This window comes from Hydra viridissima, unplaced genomic scaffold, assembly GCF_058129835.1.
Source record: "Hydra viridissima isolate aposymbiotic clone 2 unplaced genomic scaffold, HvirCarnegie_v1 scaffold_20, whole genome shotgun sequence".
Classification (NCBI taxonomy): domain Eukaryota; kingdom Metazoa; phylum Cnidaria; class Hydrozoa; order Anthoathecata; family Hydridae; genus Hydra; species Hydra viridissima.
Genome location: NW_028324319.1, coordinates 2,501 through 23,925, shown reverse-complemented (window position 1 = coordinate 23,925; position 21,425 = coordinate 2,501). Strand labels below are relative to the sequence as shown.

The 21,425-nt window shown below is 37.2% G+C and overlaps 1 protein-coding gene and 1 long non-coding RNA gene across 2 annotated transcripts; one reads left to right on the top strand and one right to left on the bottom strand.

Moving 5' to 3' along the window:
• Positions 1-8,878: 8,878 nt before the first annotated feature.
• On the top strand, positions 8,879-13,683 carry LOC149876400 (uncharacterized). The gene is made up of 3 exons (XR_016448692.1): positions 8,879-8,947; positions 9,752-13,364; positions 13,479-13,683. It is a non-coding gene; the product is annotated as an uncharacterized LOC149876400 (long non-coding RNA).
• LOC149876399 (uncharacterized) lies at positions 9,528-16,037 on the bottom strand. Its single transcript, XM_090075307.1, has 5 exons — positions 15,915-16,037; positions 10,737-13,556; positions 10,438-10,503; positions 10,122-10,178; positions 9,528-9,959 (listed from the first exon to the last, which is right to left on the bottom strand). The coding sequence occupies exons 2-5, from the start codon at positions 13,525-13,527 to the stop codon at positions 9,640-9,642; spliced, it is 3,234 nt and encodes a 1,077-aa protein (XP_089931433.1). The 5' UTR covers positions 13,528-13,556; positions 15,915-16,037; the 3' UTR covers positions 9,528-9,639.
• Between the last annotated feature and the right edge of the window lie 5,388 nt (positions 16,038-21,425).

Below are 21,425 nucleotides of genomic sequence, written 5' to 3'. Positions count from 1 at the left end.
ACGAAGGCAAACGAAGAAAAAACAAAAACAAGTAAACAAAAACAAAACCGAAAAGGGAGAGAGAGAGAGAGAGAGTGAGTCGACTCATTTCTTTCGACTGCCTTAAACGAGAAGTCTAAAACGTTTAAAAGTTGAAAACTAAGTTTTTTAAATGAACTGCACCGAAAAAACTTTACGACAGTTTAGCTGGTTAAAAACGCAGAGGAAAATATTTTATAAAATTTAAGCGTTCTAAAGATGTTCATTTTTGTTTTTGTTTTTTTTATTTTGGTTTGTTTCTGGCTTGTTTCTTTTTTTTAAATTCTAGCGATCGAGCATATTTGAACGGTTTCATCAACCTGTTGGCGCACGTGCTCGAGAGCTAGAACTTCGATTGCTTTTGTTGTTGAGAATGGAGAATGTCCGAGCAGGTTTTTTTATCGATTTCATCGCTTGTGGCGAGGCAAAAATCAAAACGCTTTTTGGACGAAAGAAAAGAGATTAAAAGGAAAAAAGAGAAGAAAAAAAAAAACAAAAAAATAGGTTATGTGTCATAAACATTTATTTTCTCACGCGATGACGTCTAGTTTTGTTACAGTAATTAAAATATGGTATCAAGTTTGTAATTTCTATCTTATTTTTAGTTACGGATAATTGCCAATTATGTCACGTTTAGTATACACAACGCTGTTTTCTTAATAGCAATATGATACAAACAAGTTATATAAAAAAAAAGCGTTCGCTCGATCTTCCTTAGTCAGTTGAACAAAAAGAAATTTTCACAACATATGATTGATTTGGTTGTCCTAGCAAGCTGTTTTAGCAAACGGCTAGAGGTTGCAACTGTTGTTCATTGAAAACGAAAAATCTAGCGTCCGCAAGAAATTTTTGAATACATAATGTACACAAAAGTGGCACTAACAAATGGAAATGTAAAAAAACTGTTTACCTTGATGCCAGACTCGCAGAGATGTTGTCGCTCGTTGCTATCGACTGCGAACAGCTTTGTTGTTTTTCGAAGTGCCTCTTTACTCTACTTATAGCCGAAGTTTTGGCTTTGAAAAAAAATACGAACGTCGTTAAGCTCAACGAGCTGCTTTAATTGTTGTTCGTGCGAAAACGAAATGCTTAAAACGGATTAAAGTGTTGGCGTAATTACACTTTTCGACCGCGATGCAGTTTGTCAACTCTAGCGTATTTTTTTGGCTCGTGGAGCAAAAGCCTCATGATAATAGCAAAGGCTTAAAATGTCTTAACATGTCAGCAAAGGCTTAATATGCTTAATAAACTGTGGTTAAGTTTTTGCGGTGCAGTTCATTTACAACTTAATTTGCAACTTGCTGGCACAAGCAAACGTTTATGACTTCTCGTTTAAGACAGTTGAGCGAAATCAGTCGACTCACTCATTCTCCCTTTTCTGTTTTGTTTTTTTGTTTTTGTTTGTTTTTTTTCTTTGTTTGTCTTTTGTTTAAAATGTAAAAAACTCGAAAGGAAAGTTGTTGCTTTGTTTGCTTATTGAAAGTTTTCGCCAGTTGCAAGACTTTGTTTTGTTTTTTTTTACTTATTAAAATATCGAGGAAAATATTTGAGGACATCGCATTCTAATGGTGCCTTTATAACAACATCTAACGATTTAACGTTTAATGTTGTGCTCAAAAAAAAAATTATTTTTATATCTCTCAATGGTCTCCAACGATAAAACTGCCGACCAATCGCAACGATTAAACAGCCAACCAATGGCAGCTCAGTGGTTTGAGAAGTGAGATCATTCGATTTCCTTTTATTATCTCCAGTTTGAACTAGTGCTTGGCTTGTGGTGCAGAAACTAAAACTTCCCGTTTTTGTATTTTGTTTTGAATTTCTTTGCTTTGAGCTTTTTAATCGATCGATAGCTTTAGGAGAAAAGAAGAAACCCCTCTGACGAAGTCTTGGCTTTTTTAAAAACGCTCAAATTTTGGCAAACAAATCTCATACGAAACGCTACTTTGATGTCAAGCTTTCGTTACTCCCTACTCCCTTCTAGCGGAGGGCGGCAAAAAGGTATTGCATCCTAGAGCTAAAAGGGAGGAGGGAAGCAAGTTTTTTTTCGTTTTGTTTGCTTTTTTATGTTTTTTGTTTTTTTGAGGGGGGAGAGTTAGAGGGTAAGGGGGTTAGGATTAGAGGGGGTTGGGGTTACGGTTTGGAAACCTGGGGACGAGGATATCAAGCAGGAGTTTAGTGTTAAGGTTAAAGGGCCCACGAGGGGCGTCCTTCAATTGTAAAATGCCTTTAGACGCACGTGTCTAGTCGTCTCGTTGCATCGACCTAGAGGAGTTTTCTGATAGATCTTGCGCTTTGGGCTCAGTTAATCGGTCTGTATCCATTGTAAACACGGTGTCTGCCGTTAGAAAATCGTTAACCAGGCGTTTGTGAGCTTTAACAACCATCCCTTTGAGTTTAAAACGAACGTTTCTTTAAAAGCCACTCGAGATGGAGGTACTCACGGAGGTTTGTTACGGTAACAACCCTGTGGTTTGCCATCTTCTTTCTTTCCGCAGCGTCGCAAACGCATCGGCCGGTCTCTTAGGTGACGAAAAAACGTCTGATCTCTCGACTGGAATGCTTAACGTACTAAGATTAGTAGAGTTAGTACTAAGAGTTGCATCTGGCCGCCGTAATTTTCTTCGATGATGTCTTGAAAATTTCGTGACGTCGTTTTCAAACCTCTAGGGTCGATTTTAACCTTCGACCTTAAAGTCGATTTTAGCCTTCGGTGTGGCTCTGTACAACTTTTGCGGTGAAAAAGCTTGCGCGGAGTCTACAGTTGTATTTAGCCGACAGACGCTGGCAACGCAGAAACAGAATGAATCTTGGGCGGCGCAAACCGAGCGTTCAGCAAATTTCTAGCATTTTACGTCAAAGCGGACAATCTGCACGACAAATAAAGCTAACTTTCTCGTTGCAACAGTTAGTCACTGGACGTTGGACGAGTGTGTACAGCTGTTTTGCGTCGAAAGCCGACCGGTGGTCGGATGCGACTCTTCTTTTCATTCGAAAATCAGAACCTGGCCATCAGTCGTGTATCACCATCGAATGCTTAATGTAGTGATTTCTCGAAACGACAAAAGCTTGTAAATCAAACAGCCTCGCTGTACTGTTGCCTAATATGTTAACGGATGGCCAGGAACAACCTTGGTCTGTAATGTATGAGTTCGTTTTTCCATTCGAGGCACTAATTACTGCAGTTTTAAAAGTCACCTAAAGTATAAGCTCATCTCTCCATTCAAGAAAAACAAGCATCAGAGTTTCGGAAAGTTTGCATGCACGACACCACCATCGATGATACTTAAACAAACAGAAAATGAATTGCAAAACAGAACCACTGAATTGCAAAACATAACAACGGACAGCTTGTAAAAAGCATGGTGATGAGCTTCTTCAATCCAATCAAGGAACCAAGCATCACAGTTTCGGCAATGGTGCATGTGCAAATCAGCAAACTGTGATACTTAATCAAACAACTTCACTGTTTTGCTTAGTTTAAGAATGGATGGCTAAGAACAACCTCGTTAGTGAGTATGAAGTCATCTCTTCATTCAAGGAATTAATAATCAGAGTTTTAGAAGTCTCTTACGTGCGATACTACTATCAACGGTACTTAATCAAACAGCCTCTCAGAATGGCCTAGTTTGAGAACGGAAGGCTTGGAACAACCTTAGTAGTGGGTCATCAGTTCAACTTTTCATTCAAGGAATTAAGCATCTAAAATCTGAAAAATAAAAAGAAGAGCTCTTTGTTAGAAGTTCTTATTTTTATTTTTCCTCAACTTCTATTTCTTTTCTTTTTTTCTTTTTTTTTTTTAATGATAGTTTTTCTTTTTTTTTATCTATTTTGTTCGTTTAAATTAATACAACAGGCGTTTTAGGTCGTTTCTGTAACATTATTTAACACTTTAAATTGTAATAAATATTTGAACAGAAGAAAATCCTTTTCGTAACGTTAAAATGTCATAAGAACATTTCATCTTTACCAAATACGCTTGTAAAAATAGTTTCACTTTTAAAGTTTGTTGTATATGTCTTTTAATTTAGTGAATCGCAATTTGGATTTTCTTAGGCGCACATCTACTTTAGTTGCTTTTTCAAAAAGAAAGGTCACCAGAGTTTTCTTACACAGCCCCTGCAGCATAATCTTTAACAAAATACTCTTTTGAAAAGTTTTACATTGAAATAAACAAAAGCCATTTGCGTAAGTAGAGATAAATTAGAGAATAAAAAGTGCATAAACGCCTCGCTACTTTGATGAAGAAGAAACGGATGACTAGATGCAACTTTTTAATTTCGTGTGCTATCTCTTTCGATTAAGGTACTTTTTGAATATTTTTTCAAAGAAATGTTAGCGTAGTTTTCATCTATTAAATCTAAATCATGTTTAAAGGTAGTTTTTGAATGTTTTTTCAAAGAAATGTTAGCGTAGTTTTCATCTATTAAATCTAAATCATGTTTAAAGGTAGTTTTCGAATATTTTTTCAAAGAAATGTTAGCGTAGTTTTCCTCTTTTAGATCTAGCTTATGTTTAAGGTAGTTTTTAAATTTTTTTTTAAAGAAAAGTTGGCATAGTTTTCCTCTTTTGGATATAGCTTATGTTTAAGGTAGTTTTTAAATATTTTTTTAAAGAAAAGTTAGCGTAGTTTTCCTCTTTTAGATCTAGCTTATAATTCAGGTAGTTTTTGAATATTTTTTCAAATAAAAATTAGCAAAGTATAGTTTATTTAGCATGACATCATAAAATACTAAACTCAAAAAGGCAAGATAAAGTATAAGATAAACGTAAAATAAGATATAGATGAAAAAAATGTTAGGCTGCATAAAATCAAAAACTGCATTGCCTATCATAAACACAAATGTCTAGTGAGAGCTTTTAAAGTTCGTTCTTTTCGTCTTTTAATTTGGTGAATCGCGATTTGAATTTTCTAAGGCGCACATGTCTTTCAGTTGCTTTTTTCTTGAGGCAAGGTCGCCAGAGTTTTTTTACGCAGCTCCTGCAGCATAATCTTTAACAAAATACTCTTTTGTATTTCATTACATAGAAATAAACAAAAACCATATGCGTAAACAGAGATAAATTAGAACGCAAAAGTGCATAAAAAGCCTCGCTACTTTGCTATAGAAGAAGTGGATGACTAGATACAACTTTGTAAATTCGTGTACTATCTCAATGGATTAAGGTATTTTTCGAAAGTTTTTTAAAAGCATAAATAGCGTAGTCTTCCTCTTTTAAATCTAGCTTATGTCTATGGCAGTTTTTGAATAGATTTTCAAAGAAAGGTTAGCGTAGTTTTCCACTTTTAAGTTTAGCTTATGTAGCTTGACAAAACAACACACAAAAAGACAAGATAAAATATCAGATAAACGTAAAATAAAATATAAATGAAACTAAAGTTAGGCTGCATAAAAAACAAACAACTTAATAATCTACTAGACATGTTTAAGTTGAATTAAGTAAAGTCCTTTGCGCAAATTTGGGTAAATAAGAGAGTAAAAATCCATAAAAAGCCTCGATACTTTGCTGAAGAAGAAGATGACTATATGCAACTTTTTAAAATCGTGAGCTATCTATATCGATTTAGGTCCTTTTTGAATAGTTTTTCAAAGAAAGGTTAGCGTAGTTTTCCTCTTTAAAGTTTAGCTTATGTAGCTTGACATCACAGAACACAAAAAGATAAAATAAAATATAAGACAAACGTAAAATGAAAAATAGATGTAGCTGAAGTTAGGCTGCATAAAAAACCAACAACATAATAATCTACTAGGCATGTTTAAATTGAATTAAATAAAATCCTTTGCGCAAAAATAGGTATGTTAGAGAGTAAAAGTGCATAGAAAGCCTCGCTACTTTGCTGTGAAAGAAGTGGATGACTAGATACAACTTTTTAAAATCCTGTGCTATCTCTATCGATTAAGGTAGTTTTCGAAAGTTTTTTCAAAGCAAAAATAGCGTAGTCTTCCTCTTTTAAATCTAGATTATGTCTAAGGTAGTTTTTGAACAGCTTTTCAAAGAAAGGTTAGCGTAGCTTTCCTCTTTTAAGTTTAGCTTATGTAGCTTGACATCACAAAACACAAAACTCAAAAAGACAAAATAAAATATAAGATAAACGTAAAATAAAATATAGATGAAGCTAAAGTTAGACTGCATAAAAAAACAACAACGTAATAATCTACTAGAATCTAATAAAACCCTAGGCGCAAATGTAGGTATGTTAGAGAGTAAAAGTGCATAAAAAGCCTCGCTACTTTGTTTAAGGTAGTTTTTGAATAGTTTTTCAAAGAAAGCTTAGCGTAGTTTTCCTCTTTAAAGTTTAGCTTATGTAGCTTGACATCACAAAACACAAAACACTAAAAGGAAAGGTAATATAAAAGTTAATCGTAAAATAAAATGTAGGTGAAATAATAATCTTCTATATATGTTTGGATTGAATTAAATGAATTCTTTTGCGTAAATATAAGCAAACTAGTGAGAAAAAGTGCATAAAGAGCCTCGCTACTTTGCTGCAGAAGAAGTGGATGACTATATGCAATTTTTTAAAATCGTGTGCTATCTCTATCGATTAAGGTAGTTTTCGAAAGTTTTTTCAAAGTAAAAATAGTGTAGTTTTCCTCTTTTAAATCTAGCTTTTGTCTAGGGTAGTTTATGAATAGATTTTCAAAGAAAGGTTAGCGTAGCATTCCACTTTTAAGTTTAGCTTAAGTTGCTTGGCATCACAAAACTCAAAACTCAAAAAGAAAAGATAAAATATATGATAAACCTAAAACATAATATAGATGAAACTAAAGTTAGGCTGCATAAAAAACCAACAACATAATAATCTACTAGGCATGTTTAAATTGAATTAAATAAAATCCTTTGCGCAAATGTAGGTATGTTAGAGAGTAAAAGTGCATGAAAAGCCTCGCTACTTTGTTAAAGGTAGTTTTTGAGTAGTTTTTCAAAGCAAGTTTAGCGTAGTTTTCCTCTTTTATGTTTAGACTATGTAGCTTGACATCACAAAACACAAAGCTCAAAAAGGCAAGATAAAATATAAGTTAATCGTAAAATATAGATGAAACAAAGTTTAGACTGCATAAAAAACCAACAACATAATAATCTACTAGGCATGTTTAAGTTGAATTAAATAATGTCCTTTGCGCAAATTTGGGTAAATAAGAGAGTAAAAATCCATAAAAAGCCTCGATACTTTGCTGAAAAAGAAGATGACTATATGCAACTTTTTAAAATCGTGAGCTATCTATATCGATTTAGGTCCTTTTTGAGTACTTTTTCAAAGAAAAGTTAGCGCAGTTTTCCCCTTTTAAGATTAGATTATGAAGCTTGACATAACAAAACACAAAACTAACAAAGGCAAGATAAAATATAAGGTAAACGCAATATAAAGCATAGACGAAACTAAAGTTAGGCTGCATAAAATAAACGGGTAACAATACTCTTCTATGTATGTTTACATTGAGTTAAATAAAATCCTTTGCGCAAATATAGGTATGTTAGAGAATAAAAGTGCATAAAAAGCCTCAGTACTTTGCTGTAGAAGAAGTGGATGAGTAGATACAATTTTTTAAATTTGTGTGCTATCTCTATCGAATAAGTTAGTTTTCGAGAGTTTTTTCAAAGCAAAATTAGCGTAGTGTTCCTCTTTTAAATCTAGATTATCTCAAAAATAGATTTCGAATAGTTTTTCAAAGAAAGGTTAGCGCAGCTTTCCTCTTTTAACATTAGCTTATGTAGCTTGACATCACAGAACACAAAAAGATAAAATAAAATATAAGACAAACGTAAAATGAAAAATAGATGTAGCTAAAGTTAGGCTGCATAAAAAACCAACAACATAATAATCTACTAGGCATGTTTAAATTGAATTAAATAAAATCCTTTGCGCAAAAATAGGTATGTTAGAGAGTAAAAACGCATAAAAAGCCTCGCTACTTTGTTAAAGGTAGTTTTTGAATAGTTTTTCAAAGACAGGTTAGCGTAAATTTCCTCTTTAAAGTTTAGCTTATGTAGCTTGACATCACAAAATATAAAACTCAAAAAGACAAGATAAAATATAAGATAAACGCAAAATAAAATATAGATGAAACTAAAGTTAGGCTGCATACAAAACCAACAACATAATATTCTACTAGTTATGTTTAAATTGAATTAAATAAAATCCTTTACGCAAATATAGGTAAGTTAGAGAGTAAAAGTGCATAAAAAGCTTTACTTTGCTGAAGAAGAAGATGAATAGATGCAACTTTTTAAATTCGTGAGCTATCTCTATCGGTGTAAGGTAGTTTTTGAACAATTTTTCAAAGAAAAGTTAGCCTAGTTTTCTTCTTTTAAGTTTAAATTATGTAGCTTGACATCACAAAATACAAAACTCAAAAAGACAAGATAAAATATAAGATAAACGCAAAATAATAAAATATAGATGAAACTAAAGTTAGGCTGCATACAAAACCAACAACATAATATTCTACTAGAAAAGTTAGCCTAGTTTCCTTCTTTTAAGTTTAGATTATGTAGCTTGACATCACAAAACACAAAAAGGCAAGATAAAATACAAGGTAAACGTAAAATAAAATAGAAGTCAAACAAAAGTTAGGTTGCATAAATACAAAAACTGCATTGCCAAAAATAGAATTTGTTGTCTAGAAAGACCTTTTAAAGTTTGTTTCTTTCGTCTATTGACTTAGTGAATCGCGATCTGGTTTTTCTTAGGCGCGCTTGTTTCTTAGTTGTTTGTTTTTGTAAAGAAACTTTATTCAGACGTTTTTTTTACGCAACTCCTTTAAAATTATTTTTAACAAAGTATTCTTTTATACGTGTTTACATTGAAATAAAACCCTTTGCGTAAATAGAGATAAATTAGAGAGCAAAAGTACATAAAAAGCCTCGCTACTTTGCAGAAGAAGAATTGAATGGCAAGATTCGTGTGCTTTCTCTTTCGTTTAAGGTACTTTTTGAATATTTTTTCAAAGAAAAGTTAGCGTAGTTTTCCTCTTTTAAGTTTAGCTTACGCAGCTTGACATCACAAAACGCAAAAACCAATAAGGCATGATAAAATACAAGATAAACGTAAAATAAAATAGAAGTGAAACAAAAGTTAGACTGCATAAAAAAAAACAAACAAACAAAAAACATAATATACTTCTATGTATGTTTACATTGAACTAAATAAAATCCTTTGTGTAAATATATGAAAAAATAGAGAGTAAGAGTTCATAAAAAAGCCTCGCTATTTTGCTGAAGAAGAAATGGATGTCTAGATCTTTTAAAATAAGGAACGTTTTGATTTCTTTTTCCGAAAAATGTTTGGAGCAGTTTTCCTTTTTTAAATTTCACTTATGCAGTTTAACATCACAGGAAATATTATTTTGCTTTTTAACAAACTCTTAAAAACATCAGAAGTAATTCTAAATGCAACTCTATTAAAAGTTTTCACAGAATAACAAAACGACTTCTTTTTTTTTTAAAGATAAAAAAAAGTTTGAACTATCTTTAAATAAGAAATGTGAGAACAGTTTAACAGAACTTCTTGTTTATTATGTCTTTAGCGAAACAGATAAAAATATTTGCAAAAGCATAGATAAAACAAACTACACAAAAGGCCCATCTTTATTGCCAAACTGAACAAACTTATCTAAACTACATAAATGGTCTCACGATATTGCCATATTGAACAAACTTTTCTAAACTACCCTCTTTTTGAATTTTTAGCTTCATGTTTTTAATTTTGTCTTTAATATGGCTTTGGTAGGAGTACTTTTGCAAGACATGAATGAGCTTGTCACTGCTATGATTTGCCAAGATGCCAAGGTAATCTTTGTACGAGCAACTTGAGCTTACATCTGTAAACACGTCTTGCAAGATGTATGCCAACACCAAAGCTGCACATCGTGGAAAACTTCTGGTGTTGAACCATTCGTTGTGGCCAGGGCAAGCATTCAGCTTTTCAACTATTTCATCTAAAATTTTACAAACTCAAGTCATAACACAAAGTGATTAAATCAAATATTCATTTGGTTCTGAAGTAAGACAAGATTTATTCTGTTTTTTTTTTTATTTATTTTTTTTTTGTTGACCTTATTGTTTGCACTGATAGCAATAACTGGTTTTTGAAAGATTACCTAAATGGCATTGGCTAACTTCTGCTTTGTTTTCCTTTGTTCTTGGCTGAGTTGATCCTGAAATAAAATAAAACCATGTTCATTTTTCTAATTCATAAAAACCATCAACAGTTTCTAAGTGTTAGAGATGATAACAAGCTGTGCATGATTTCTAACGGTCATGTTTCTAACTTCATCATTAGAAATCGGGTAGACACAACTTTCTAAAAGTGCACTTAGCAATGATGGCTAGTTTTTGTTAACAGTTAACCATCTGAAATTGTGCAAGAAGAGGTTTGTGTTTATATATCTTTGTATAAATTAGGTTTTACATTACCGATGAGTTCTTGAGTGAAAGATGGCATTTCCAACTTGATTTTTTTTCTTCTTGGATCTTTTACTTCTAAAACATAATCAGTTTAAGTATCATTCACTTGTATAAACATTTAAGCAATCACAGAATTAGTCCTGCAACAAATACATACACACTTCTGTGTTGTTTTTTTGGTTTGTTTTGTTTTTTTTACAGCTTTAACAATAAAAATAGGGCAAGGAGTTGATTTGGGCATTTTCATTTTTTGAAAGCTTGTTGAGATTTGCATAAAAATCAAAAATCAAAAATCAAAAAGAATTTACCTCTGGATGTAGAGGCAAGACTTTGGCTAAATAGGCTACCAACAGATTGAACAGCATAAGGTGAGAGCTGCTTTGCAAGAACAGTACCAGCCTGTTGGACTGGAACAGCTGAAACTGGATCAGATGAAAGAAACAAACTGGGTTTGGCCAATGTTTGCTGAAAAGCAACAAGGCTAGGAGTCAGAGGAACAGAAAAGACCTCTTTTGAAGGACAGAAAGCGACTTGCTGAGAAGGAGAAGCAGAAACAGGTTTGGCAACCACTTGCTCACTAAAGTAAACTGGAGAAAGATTTGCATGGTGTTCAATAAAATCCGGTTCATCAGGAAATAATGTTAATGCAAGAGGAGAACAAGCTGTGCCAACAGGAACAGCTAGAGTCTGATCTACATCCATACAAACAGTTTGTTCATTAGGAACTAGTTGTGCAAGAGCAGGGGATAGTTCAAGAACTGGACCAGCGATTGTTTGTTCAGATGGAACAGACGAAACAGGAGTTGAGGTAGGTTCACACAAGAAATCTACAGCATGGTCGTTGCTATCCTCTAAAGGAACATTGTTTTCTACAGCTGGAGCAAACGGAACCACTGTGGTACAGCTGAAAGTAGCAGCACATTCTTCAGAGTCAGAACCGGAGTCTAAATCTTCCTCAAAGATGTCCTCAACCTCATGAAAACCGTACTCCTCTGCATTAGTTTGGAGCCAGTCCATCACATCCTTCTCCTTCTTTGGTGGTCTCTCAGACTTTTCAACAGTCAAAGACTCTATGACTCCGAAGGACTGTCCGATGCCCAGGGCAAAGCGCAACTCCTCTGCAGCGTTCCACTGGGACACATAAAAGCTATCCATTGTGTTCCTGCTGTGCTTCATGTAGAGTGTAGCGAACCGCTCGCGATCTTCTTTGCTGTTGTTGGCAAAGTAAGTGGCTATCGAACCGCGAATGCAAGTGGGAGTAAGACGCTTCATGGGAATGTTTACTTGGCTTTTTCTGAAGCAGGACGTCAGGCAAGAGGAGATAGCAGAGGAACCCATCTGGTAAACAGGCACTCTAGTTGCACCGAGTGTCACACATTCGTCTTTGTTGGGTCTCATCGATGGAAAAAGGGGCCTGTAGCAGTCGCTCAACTCCAAAACAGTCTTGGTGTCTGCAGCCATGTAGTGAGAGTCGTTGACAAGAAGGTCTCTGTATCTCAGCAAATAAATATCGATCAACACTTTCAAGTCGTTCGGCACTAGAATGTTTTTGGCTCCGTACTTGTATGCTGTTTTGTAGCGCTCTTGCACAATGCAATATCCACACTCACTCTTCTCAGCAGCCATGTAGTCTCTAATGTTTAAAAGAGCAATGTTAGATTTTCTTAAACTGTTAATTACAGTGACAGAGAGCAGAAGATGGTTTCGTAGAGACACAGCATTGTCTCTAGTCGGTGTAAGAGACGGCTTTCTAATCGATTCCACTAACTCTCTTACGTATGCAGACTTGCCATATTCGGTCAGCAAACTGACATTGATGATGTTGATGCATTTTTTGCTTTTCACAAGGCTCCTCCTCAAAGAACGAAAGGGCCTCAGCACTTTTTGTAACTCCTCCACCTTGCAGCGCAAACGTCGGATGGCCTCATGAGAAAGTCCGAAATAGACATTCCTGGCTTCACTGAAACGAAACAGGAGACAAAGGTAGACGAGGCGGTTGTACAACGTGTGACAAGACATGGCTTTTGTTTGGTCAAGTTCACTCAGCTTGGAATTGAGCTGAATGTTTTTAAAGTGCATGGAAAAGTATCTATCCTCCAAAACGTTGGAATTGGTGAGAGCGTTCGGGTGCAGCGTCAGCGTGCTGTCACAACATGTCAATATTTCAACAACTGCATTTTTGTAGATCTTTGCTTGTGACAAAGTGTTGTTGTTGGCTACCACAAGCCACTTTTCAAAATCTCTGAAGAGCTCATCTGCTGACTGGTAATAAAAGTGAAAAGCATCTTTGTCCAGCTGAAACAAGAGTCTCTTATCTTCTGTCAAGACGGAGGAGTTGGAAACCAAGTGCTTTAAGCAATTAAAATCAGAGTCTAGGACGGATTCGGTGTTCAGCTCTTTGTTTTCTACAGAGGTGCAGTGGTTTGCAGAAGGAGCCTCGGACGAACCAGCAACTGATGAGGGCAAGCTTAAAAGAGGATCAGAGGAAAGAACCGGAGAAGAAAAAGAGGAGGAAGGCCCAGGAGCAGAGGATGCAGAGCCTGATGCAGACGCTTGTTCAGCTACTGGCTTAATACCAAAGAAGGCAGGTCGAATAAATTGAGGGACATAGAGCTTGTCGTTGTCGTACCGCTTTGCCTCTGCAATCTTTTGTTTGATCGTCTTGGAATCGTAGAAATGAGTCTCTTTCAAGTGTATGTCCAGTCGGTCGTAATACTTCCAACATTGCAAACAGGGGTAAGGTTTTGGACAGCCGGACTTGCGTTCGAGACGAGCATGCTGAAACTTCCTGACCATTGCAGAGTAAAAGATGGAAGCTTCATCCAAAGTCCAAGAATGATCTTTTTTAGTCAAGTGTCTTTTAATGCTTGTGGAGGAATGTTTGCACAAAGGCATCGGACAGCTAACAGCGTACCTCTTCTTGGTACCATAGAAAGGTACAACCCTGTTTACGGAGCCACACGCTGCAACTAATGCGGCCCTGACTTTGTTTTTGAGCTTTAAGTCTCTCTGTTCTTGTGACTGCCTTCTTTTCTTTTTTTTCGCTTTAGAGTTCGGAGAAGGGGCAACAACAGTGTTGTTTTCTTGTGAAGAAGACATGTTCAGGTGTTTGTTTGCAACGGTTTATGCTAAAAAAAAGAAAACAGTTAGTGAGAGTGTTTTTCTTCTGCCTGCATCCAATCCTGGAATGTTTACAACTGCAGGGAAGAGCTGTGTTTTTTCGAATCCTCTGCAAAAGAGAAAAAAGAAAGAAAAGAGAGCAACAAGAAGAAACAAAGTTTCCACTAGCAAATGAAAAAGAATGAGAGCAACTAGCATTACATGCATGGTGGCAGCAGTGATTGCTATTATGAGAAGGAGAATGAGAAAAAAAAAAAAAAAGAAACAAATAAATAAAGAGATGGAGTTTGAGAGGATCTCGCAACCATATGACTCAAAGAAAGAAACTGTGTTGAAAAAAGGCAAGAGAGGGCAAATAGAACTTGCTAACAAGGACAAATGACAGACATAACTACAACAGTAACAACTCTCATTGCAAGCATAATAACAACAGCATCAGCATCACTGACTCAGAGAGTGTTGACAAAACAAAACAGATTAAAAAAACAAGCAATGTGGCTGAACCGTAACAACAATCATTGCATGTATAACAACAACAACAACAACAACAACAACAACAACAACAACAACAACAACAGCAACAGCATCACTGACTCAGAGGGTATTGATAAAAAAAAACAAGCAAAACAAAAACAAACAAAAAAAAAAAAAACAAATAAAAAAACAAAACAAGCAAATTGGGTGAACAGTAACAACTCTCATTGCAAGCATAATAACAACAACAGCATCAGCATCACTGACTCAGAGAGTGTTGACAAAATAAAATAGATAATAAACAAGCAAAGTGGGTGAACAGTAACAACTCTCACTGCAAGCATAATAACAACAACAGCATCAGCATCAGCATCACTGACTCAGAGAGTGTTGATAAAATAAAACAGACTATAAACAAACAAAGTGGGTGAACAGTAACAGCTCTCATTGAAAGCATAATAACAACAACAGCATCAGCAACAGCATCACTAACTCAGAGGATATATAAAAAAACAAACAAACAAACAAACAAACAAAAAAAACAAGCAAAGTGGCTGAACAGTAACAGCTATCATTGCAAGTAAAATAACAACAACAGCATCAGCAACATCATCACTGACTCAGAGAGTGGTGATAAAATAAAACAGATTAAAAAACAAGCAAAGTGGCTAAACAGTAACAACTATAACTACAAGTAAAATAACAAAAGCAGCAACAGCATCACTAACTCGCAGGGTGTTGATAAAAAAACAACAACAAACAAATAAAGCAAGCAAAGTGGGTGAACATTAACACTCATTGCAACTATAATAACACCAACAGCAACAGCATCAGTGACTCAAAGGGTGTTGATAAACAAAAACAAAAGCACAAACAAAACAAGCAAAGTGGGTGAACATTAACAACACTTATTGCAAGCATAATAACAACAACACCATCAGCATCACTGACTCAGAGAGTGTTGATAAAATAAAATAATTTATAAACAAGCCAAGTTGGTGAACATTAACAAACACTCATTGCAGCTATAATAAGAATAAGAACAACAGCAACAGCAACACCATCACTGACTCAGAGAGTGTTGATAAAATAAAATAGATTATAAACATGCCAAGTTGGTGAACATTAACAAACACTCATTGCAACTATAACAACGACTACAGCAACAGCATCACTTACTCAGAGAGTGTTGAGAAAAAAAAAAAAAAAAAACAAAAAAACAAACAAAACAGAAAACAAAAATACAAGCCAAGTGGGGGAACATTAACAAACACTCATTGCAACTATAACAACAACAACAGCAACAGCATCACTTACTCAGAGAGTGTTTATAAATAAAACAAAAAACAAAAACAAAAAACAAAAATACAAGCCAAGTGGGTGATTACTAACAGCGCTAACAGCAGCAATAACAGTGTCCTTAGAAACAACAAACAAGTACAACAGCAACAACTGCTTTTACAGAGTATAACAATAACAACAACATGGCTGACACAAGTGTCAATGGCACTAACAACAACACAAGGGTTGGAATAAAAACCTATAGGCAAAAGGAGAGCTGCATTCAGACAAGATCGATTACAAAGAGGCTCTTCTTTTTGGACAGAGGAGAAACTGCTTTTGAGGGACAGAGGGATTTTTGTTGTTGTTGTTGTACAGAAACCAACAAACTTTTATTGAACCGAATATAACCGAACATAACCGAAAGTCTTGTTTGCTTCTGTTTTGTGCCATCAAGAAGGGAAAACAAAACATCACGAAACAAACGAAGCAAACGAAACAAACAAACAAACAAACGAACGAAACAAACAAAAATACAATTAAATAAATAAACAAACAAACGAAACAAACAAACAAACAAAAACAAATAGGAAAAATAGAAAACGCAGTACCGAAACCTCGCCATTTTTATCCTTCCTCGAGCTTTCTTTGGGCGCCAAAGACCGAGAAAGTTGAGCAAACGTGACGTTGAGGGGGGGGGGGTACTTAAGGCCAGCAGACCGACCAATGGCAAGCTTAGGAGAGACCCACGTGAATGTTACATTTTCTTTCTATGTACGCTGAATCCGCTCAAAGTCTGGAATTTCCAGCATTCACGTGTCATCACTCCAGCCACCAGATTGGCCCACACTTTGCACACTTTCAAGACTAGAACTTCACTTAATCACAAATTGAGCCAAAAAAAAACTAAGTCTCGCATGGCGACAACTTTTCCAAAAGCAAACAAAGGCAAACGAAAGCAAACGAAGAAAAAACAAAAACAAGTAAACAAAAACAAAACCGAAAAGGGAGAGAGAGAGAGAGAGAGTGAGTCGACTCATTTCTTTCGACTGCCTTAAACGAGAAGTCTAAAACGTTTAAAAGTTGAAAACTAAGTTTTTTAAATGAACTGCACCGAAAAAACTTTACGACAGTTTAGCTGGTTAAAAACGCAGAGGAAAATATTTTATAAAATTTAAGCGTTCTAAAGATGTTCATTTTTGTTTTTGTTTTTTTTATTTTGGTTTGTTTCTGGCTTGTTTCTTTTTTTTAAATTCTAGCGATCGAGCATATTTGAACGGTTTCATCAACCTGTTGGCGCACGTGCTCGAGAGCTAGAACTTCGATTGCTTTTGTTGTTGAGAATGGAGAATGTCCGAGCAGGTTTTTTTATCGATTTCATCGCTTGTGGCGAGGCAAAAATCAAAACGCTTTTTGGACGAAAGAAAAGAGATTAAAAGGAAAAAAGAGAAGAAAAAAAAAAACAAAAAAATAGGTTATGTGTCATAAACATTTATTTTCTCACGCGATGACGTCTAGTTTTGTTACAGTAATTAAAATATGGTATCAAGTTTGTAATTTCTATCTTATTTTTAGTTACGGATAATTGCCAATTATGTCACGTTTAGTATACACAACGCTGTTTTCTTAATAGCAATATGATACAAACAAGTTATATAAAAAAAAAGCGTTCGCTCGATCTTCCTTAGTCAGTTGAACAAAAAGAAATTTTCACAACATATGATTGATTTGGTTGTCCTAGCAAGCTGTTTTAGCAAACGGCTAGAGGTTGCAACTGTTGTTCATTGAAAACGAAAAATCTAGCGTCCGCAAGAAATTTTTGAATACATAATGTACACAAAAGTGGCACTAACAAATGGAAATGTAAAAAAACTGTTTACCTTGATGCCAGACTCGCAGAGATGTTGTCGCTCGTTGCTATCGACTGCGAACAGCTTTGTTGTTTTTCGAAGTGCCTCTTTACTCTACTTATAGCCGAAGTTTTGGCTTTGAAAAAAAATACGAACGTCGTTAAGCTCAACGAGCTGCTTTAATTGTTGTTCGTGCGAAAACGAAATGCTTAAAACGGATTAAAGTGTTGGCGTAATTACACTTTTCGACCGCGATGCAGTTTGTCAACTCTAGCGTATTTTTTTGGCTCGTGGAGCAAAAGCCTCATGATAATAGCAAAGGCTTAAAATGTCTTAACATGTCAGCAAAGGCTTAATATGCTTAATAAACTGTGGTTAAGTTTTTGCGGTGCAGTTCATTTACAACTTAATTTGCAACTTGCTGGCACAAGCAAACGTTTATGACTTCTCGTTTAAGACAGTTGAGCGAAATCAGTCGACTCACTCATTCTCCCTTTTCTGTTTTGTTTTTTTGTTTTTGTTTGTTTTTTTTCTTTGTTTGTCTTTTGTTTAAAATGTAAAAAACTCGAAAGGAAAGTTGTTGCTTTGTTTGCTTATTGAAAGTTTTCGCCAGTTGCAAGACTTTGTTTTGTTTTTTTTTACTTATTAAAATATCGAGGAAAATATTTGAGGACATCGCATTCTAATGGTGCCTTTATAACAACATCTAACGATTTAACGTTTAATGTTGTGCTCAAAAAAAAAATTATTTTTATATCTCTCAATGGTCTCCAACGATAAAACTGCCGACCAATCGCAACGATTAAACAGCCAACCAATGGCAGCTCAGTGGTTTGAGAAGTGAGATCATTCGATTTCCTTTTATTATCTCCAGTTTGAACTAGTGCTTGGCTTGTGGTGCAGAAACTAAAACTTCCCGTTTTTGTATTTTGTTTTGAATTTCTTTGCTTTGAGCTTTTTAATCGATCGATAGCTTTAGGAGAAAAGAAGAAACCCCTCTGACGAAGTCTTGGCTTTTTTAAAAACGCTCAAATTTTGGCAAACAAATCTCATACGAAACGCTACTTTGATGTCAAGCTTTCGTTACTCCCTACTCCCTTCTAGCGGAGGGCGGCAAAAAGGTAATGCATCCTAGAGCTAAAAGGGAGGAGGGAAGCAAGTTTTTTTTCGTTTTGTTTGCTTTTTTATGTTTTTTGTTTTTTTGAGGGGGGAGAGTTAGAGGGTAAGGGGGTTAGGATTAGAGGGGGTTGGGGTTACGGTTTGGAAACCTGGGGACGAGGATATCAAGCAGGAGTTTAGTGTTAAGGTTAAAGGGTTAGGGTTAGGGTTAGGGTTAGGGTTAGGGTTAGGATTAGGGTTAGGGTTAGGGTTAGGGTTAGGGTTAGGGTTAGGGTTAGGGTTAGGGTTAGGGTTAGGGTTAGGGTTAGGGTTAGGGTTAGGGTTAGGGTTAGGGTTAGGGTTAGGGTTAGGGTTAGGGTTAGGGTTAGGGTTAGGGTTAGGGTTAGGGTTAGGGTTAGGGTTAGGGTTAGGGTTAGGGTTAGGGTTAGGGTTAGGGTTAGGGTTAGGGTTAGGGTTAGGGTTAGGGTTAGGGTTAGGGTTAGGGTTAGGGTTAGGGTTAGGGTTAGGGTTAGGGTTAGGGTTAGGGTTAGGGTTAGGGTTAGGGTTAGGGTTAGGGTTAGGGTTAGGGTTAGGGTTAGGGTTAGGGTTAGGGTTAGGGTTAGGGTTAGGGTTAGGGTTAGGGTTAGGGTTAGGGTTAGGGTTAGGGTTAGGGTTAGGGTTAGGGTTAGGGTTAGGGTTAGGGTTAGGGTTAGGGTTAGGGTTAGGGTTAGGGTTAGGGTTAGGGTTAGGGTTAGGGTTAGGGTTAGGGTTAGGGTTAGGGTTAGGGTTAGGGTTAGGGTTAGGGTTAGGGTTAGGGTTAGGGTTAGGGTTAGGGTTAGGGTTAGGGTTAGGGTTAGGGTTAGGGTTAGGGTTAGGGTTAGGGTTAGGGTTAGGGTTAGGGTTAGGGTTAGGGTTAGGGTTAGGGTTAGGGTTAGGGTTAGGGTTAGGGTTAGGGTTAGGGTTAGGGTTAGGGTTAGGGTTAGGGTTAGGGTTAGGGTTAGGGTTAGGGTTAGGGTTAGGGTTAGGGTTAGGGTTAGGGTTAGGGTTAGGGTTAGGGTTAGGGTTAGGGTTAGGGTTAGGGTTAGGGTTAGGGTTAGGGTTAGGGTTAGGGTTAGGGTTAGGGTTAGGGTTAGGGTTAGGGTTAGGGTTAGGGTTAGGGTTAGGGTTAGGGTTAGGGTTAGGGTTAGGGTTAGGGTTAGGGTTAGGGTTAGGGTTAGGGTTAGGGTTAGGGTTAGGGTTAGGGTTAGGGTTAGGGTTAGGGTTAGGGTTAGGGTTAGGGTTAGGGTTAGGGTTAGGGTTAGGGTTAGGGTTAGGGTTAGGGTTAGGGTTAGGGTTAGGGTTAGGGTTAGGGTTAGGGTTAGGGTTAGGGTTAGGGTTAGGGTTAGGGTTAGGGTTAGGGTTAGGGTTAGGGTTAGGGTTAGGGTTAGGGTTAGGGTTAGGGTTAGGGTTAGGGTTAGGGTTAGGGTTAGGGTTAGGGTTAGGGTTAGGGTTAGGGTTAGGGTTAGGGTTAGGGTTAGGGTTAGGGTTAGGGTTAGGGTTAGGGTTAGGGTTAGGGTTAGGGTTAGGGTTAGGGTTAGGGTTAGGGTTAGGGTTAGGGTTAGGGTTAGGGTTAGGGTTAGGGTTAGGGTTAGGGTTAGGGTTAGGGTTAGGGTTAGGGTTAGGGTTAGGGTTAGGGTTAGGGTTAGGGTTAGGGTTAGGGTTAGGGTTAGGGTTAGGGTTAGGGTTAGGGTTAGGGTTAGGGTTAGGGTTAGGGTTAGGGTTAGGGTTAGGGTTAGGGTTAGGGTTAGGGTTAGGGTTAGGGTTAGGGTTAGGGTTAGGGTTAGGGTTAGGGTTAGGGTTAGGGTTAGGGTTAGGGTTAGGGTTAGGGTTAGGGTTAGGGTTAGGGTTAGGGTTAGGGTTAGGGTTAGGGTTAGGGTTAGGGTTAGGGTTAGGGTTAGGGTTAGGGTTAGGGTTAGGGTTAGGGTTAGGGTTAGGGTTAGGGTTAGGGTTAGGGTTAGGGTTAGGGTTAGGGTTAGGGTTAGGGTTAGGGTTAGGGTTAGGGTTAGGGTTAGGGTTAGGGTTAGGGTTAGGGTTAGGGTTAGGGTTAGGGTTAGGGTTAGGGTTAGGGTTAGGGTTAGGGTTAGGGTTAGGGTTAGGGTTAGGGTTAGGGTTAGGGTTAGGGTTAGGGTTAGGGTTAGGGTTAGGGTTAGGGTTAGGGTTAGGGTTAGGGTTAGGGTTAGGGTTAGGGTTAGGGTTAGGGTTAGGGTTAGGGTTAGGGTTAGGGTTAGGGTTAGGGTTAGGGTTAGGGTTAGGGTTAGGGTTAGGGTTAGGGTTAGGGTTAGGGTTAGGGTTAGGGTTAGGGTTAGGGTTAGGGTTAGGGTTAGGGTTAGGGTTAGGGTTAGGGTTAGGGTTAGGGTTAGGGTTAGGGTTAGGGTTAGGGTTAGGGTTAGGGTTAGGGTTAGGGTTAGGGTTAGGGTTAGGGTTAGGGTTAGGGTTAGGGTTAGGGTTAGGGTTAGGGTTAGGGTTAGGGTTAGGGTTAGGGTTAGGGTTAGGGTTAGGGTTAGGGTTAGGGTTAGGGTTAGGGTTAGGGTTAGGGTTAGGGTTAGGGTTAGGGTTAGGGTTAGGGTTAGGGTTAGGGTTAGGGTTAGGGTTAGGGTTAGGGTTAGGGTTAGGGTTAGGGTTAGGGTTAGGGTTAGGGTTAGGGTTAGGGTTAGGGTTAGGGTTAGGGTTAGGGTTAGGGTTAGGGTTAGGGTTAGGGTTAGGGTTAGGGTTAGGGTTAGGGTTAGGGTTAGGGTTAGGGTTAGGGTTAGGGTTAGGGTTAGGGTTAGGGTTAGGGTTAGGGTTAGGGTTAGGGTTAGGGTTAGGGTTAGGGTTAGGGTTAGGGTTAGGGTTAGGGTTAGGGTTAGGGTTAGGGTTAGGGTTAGGGTTAGGGTTAGGGTTAGGGTTAGGGTTAGGGTTAGGGTTAGGGTTAGGGTTAGGGTTAGGGTTAGGGTTAGGGTTAGGGTTAGGGTTAGGGTTAGGGTTAGGGTTAGGGTTAGGGTTAGGGTTAGGGTTAGGGTTAGGGTTAGGGTTAGGGTTAGGGTTAGGGTTAGGGTTAGGGTTAGGGTTAGGGTTAGGGTTAGGGTTAGGGTTAGGGTTAGGGTTAGGGTTAGGGTTAGGGTTAGGGTTAGGGTTAGGGTTAGGGTTAGGGTTAGG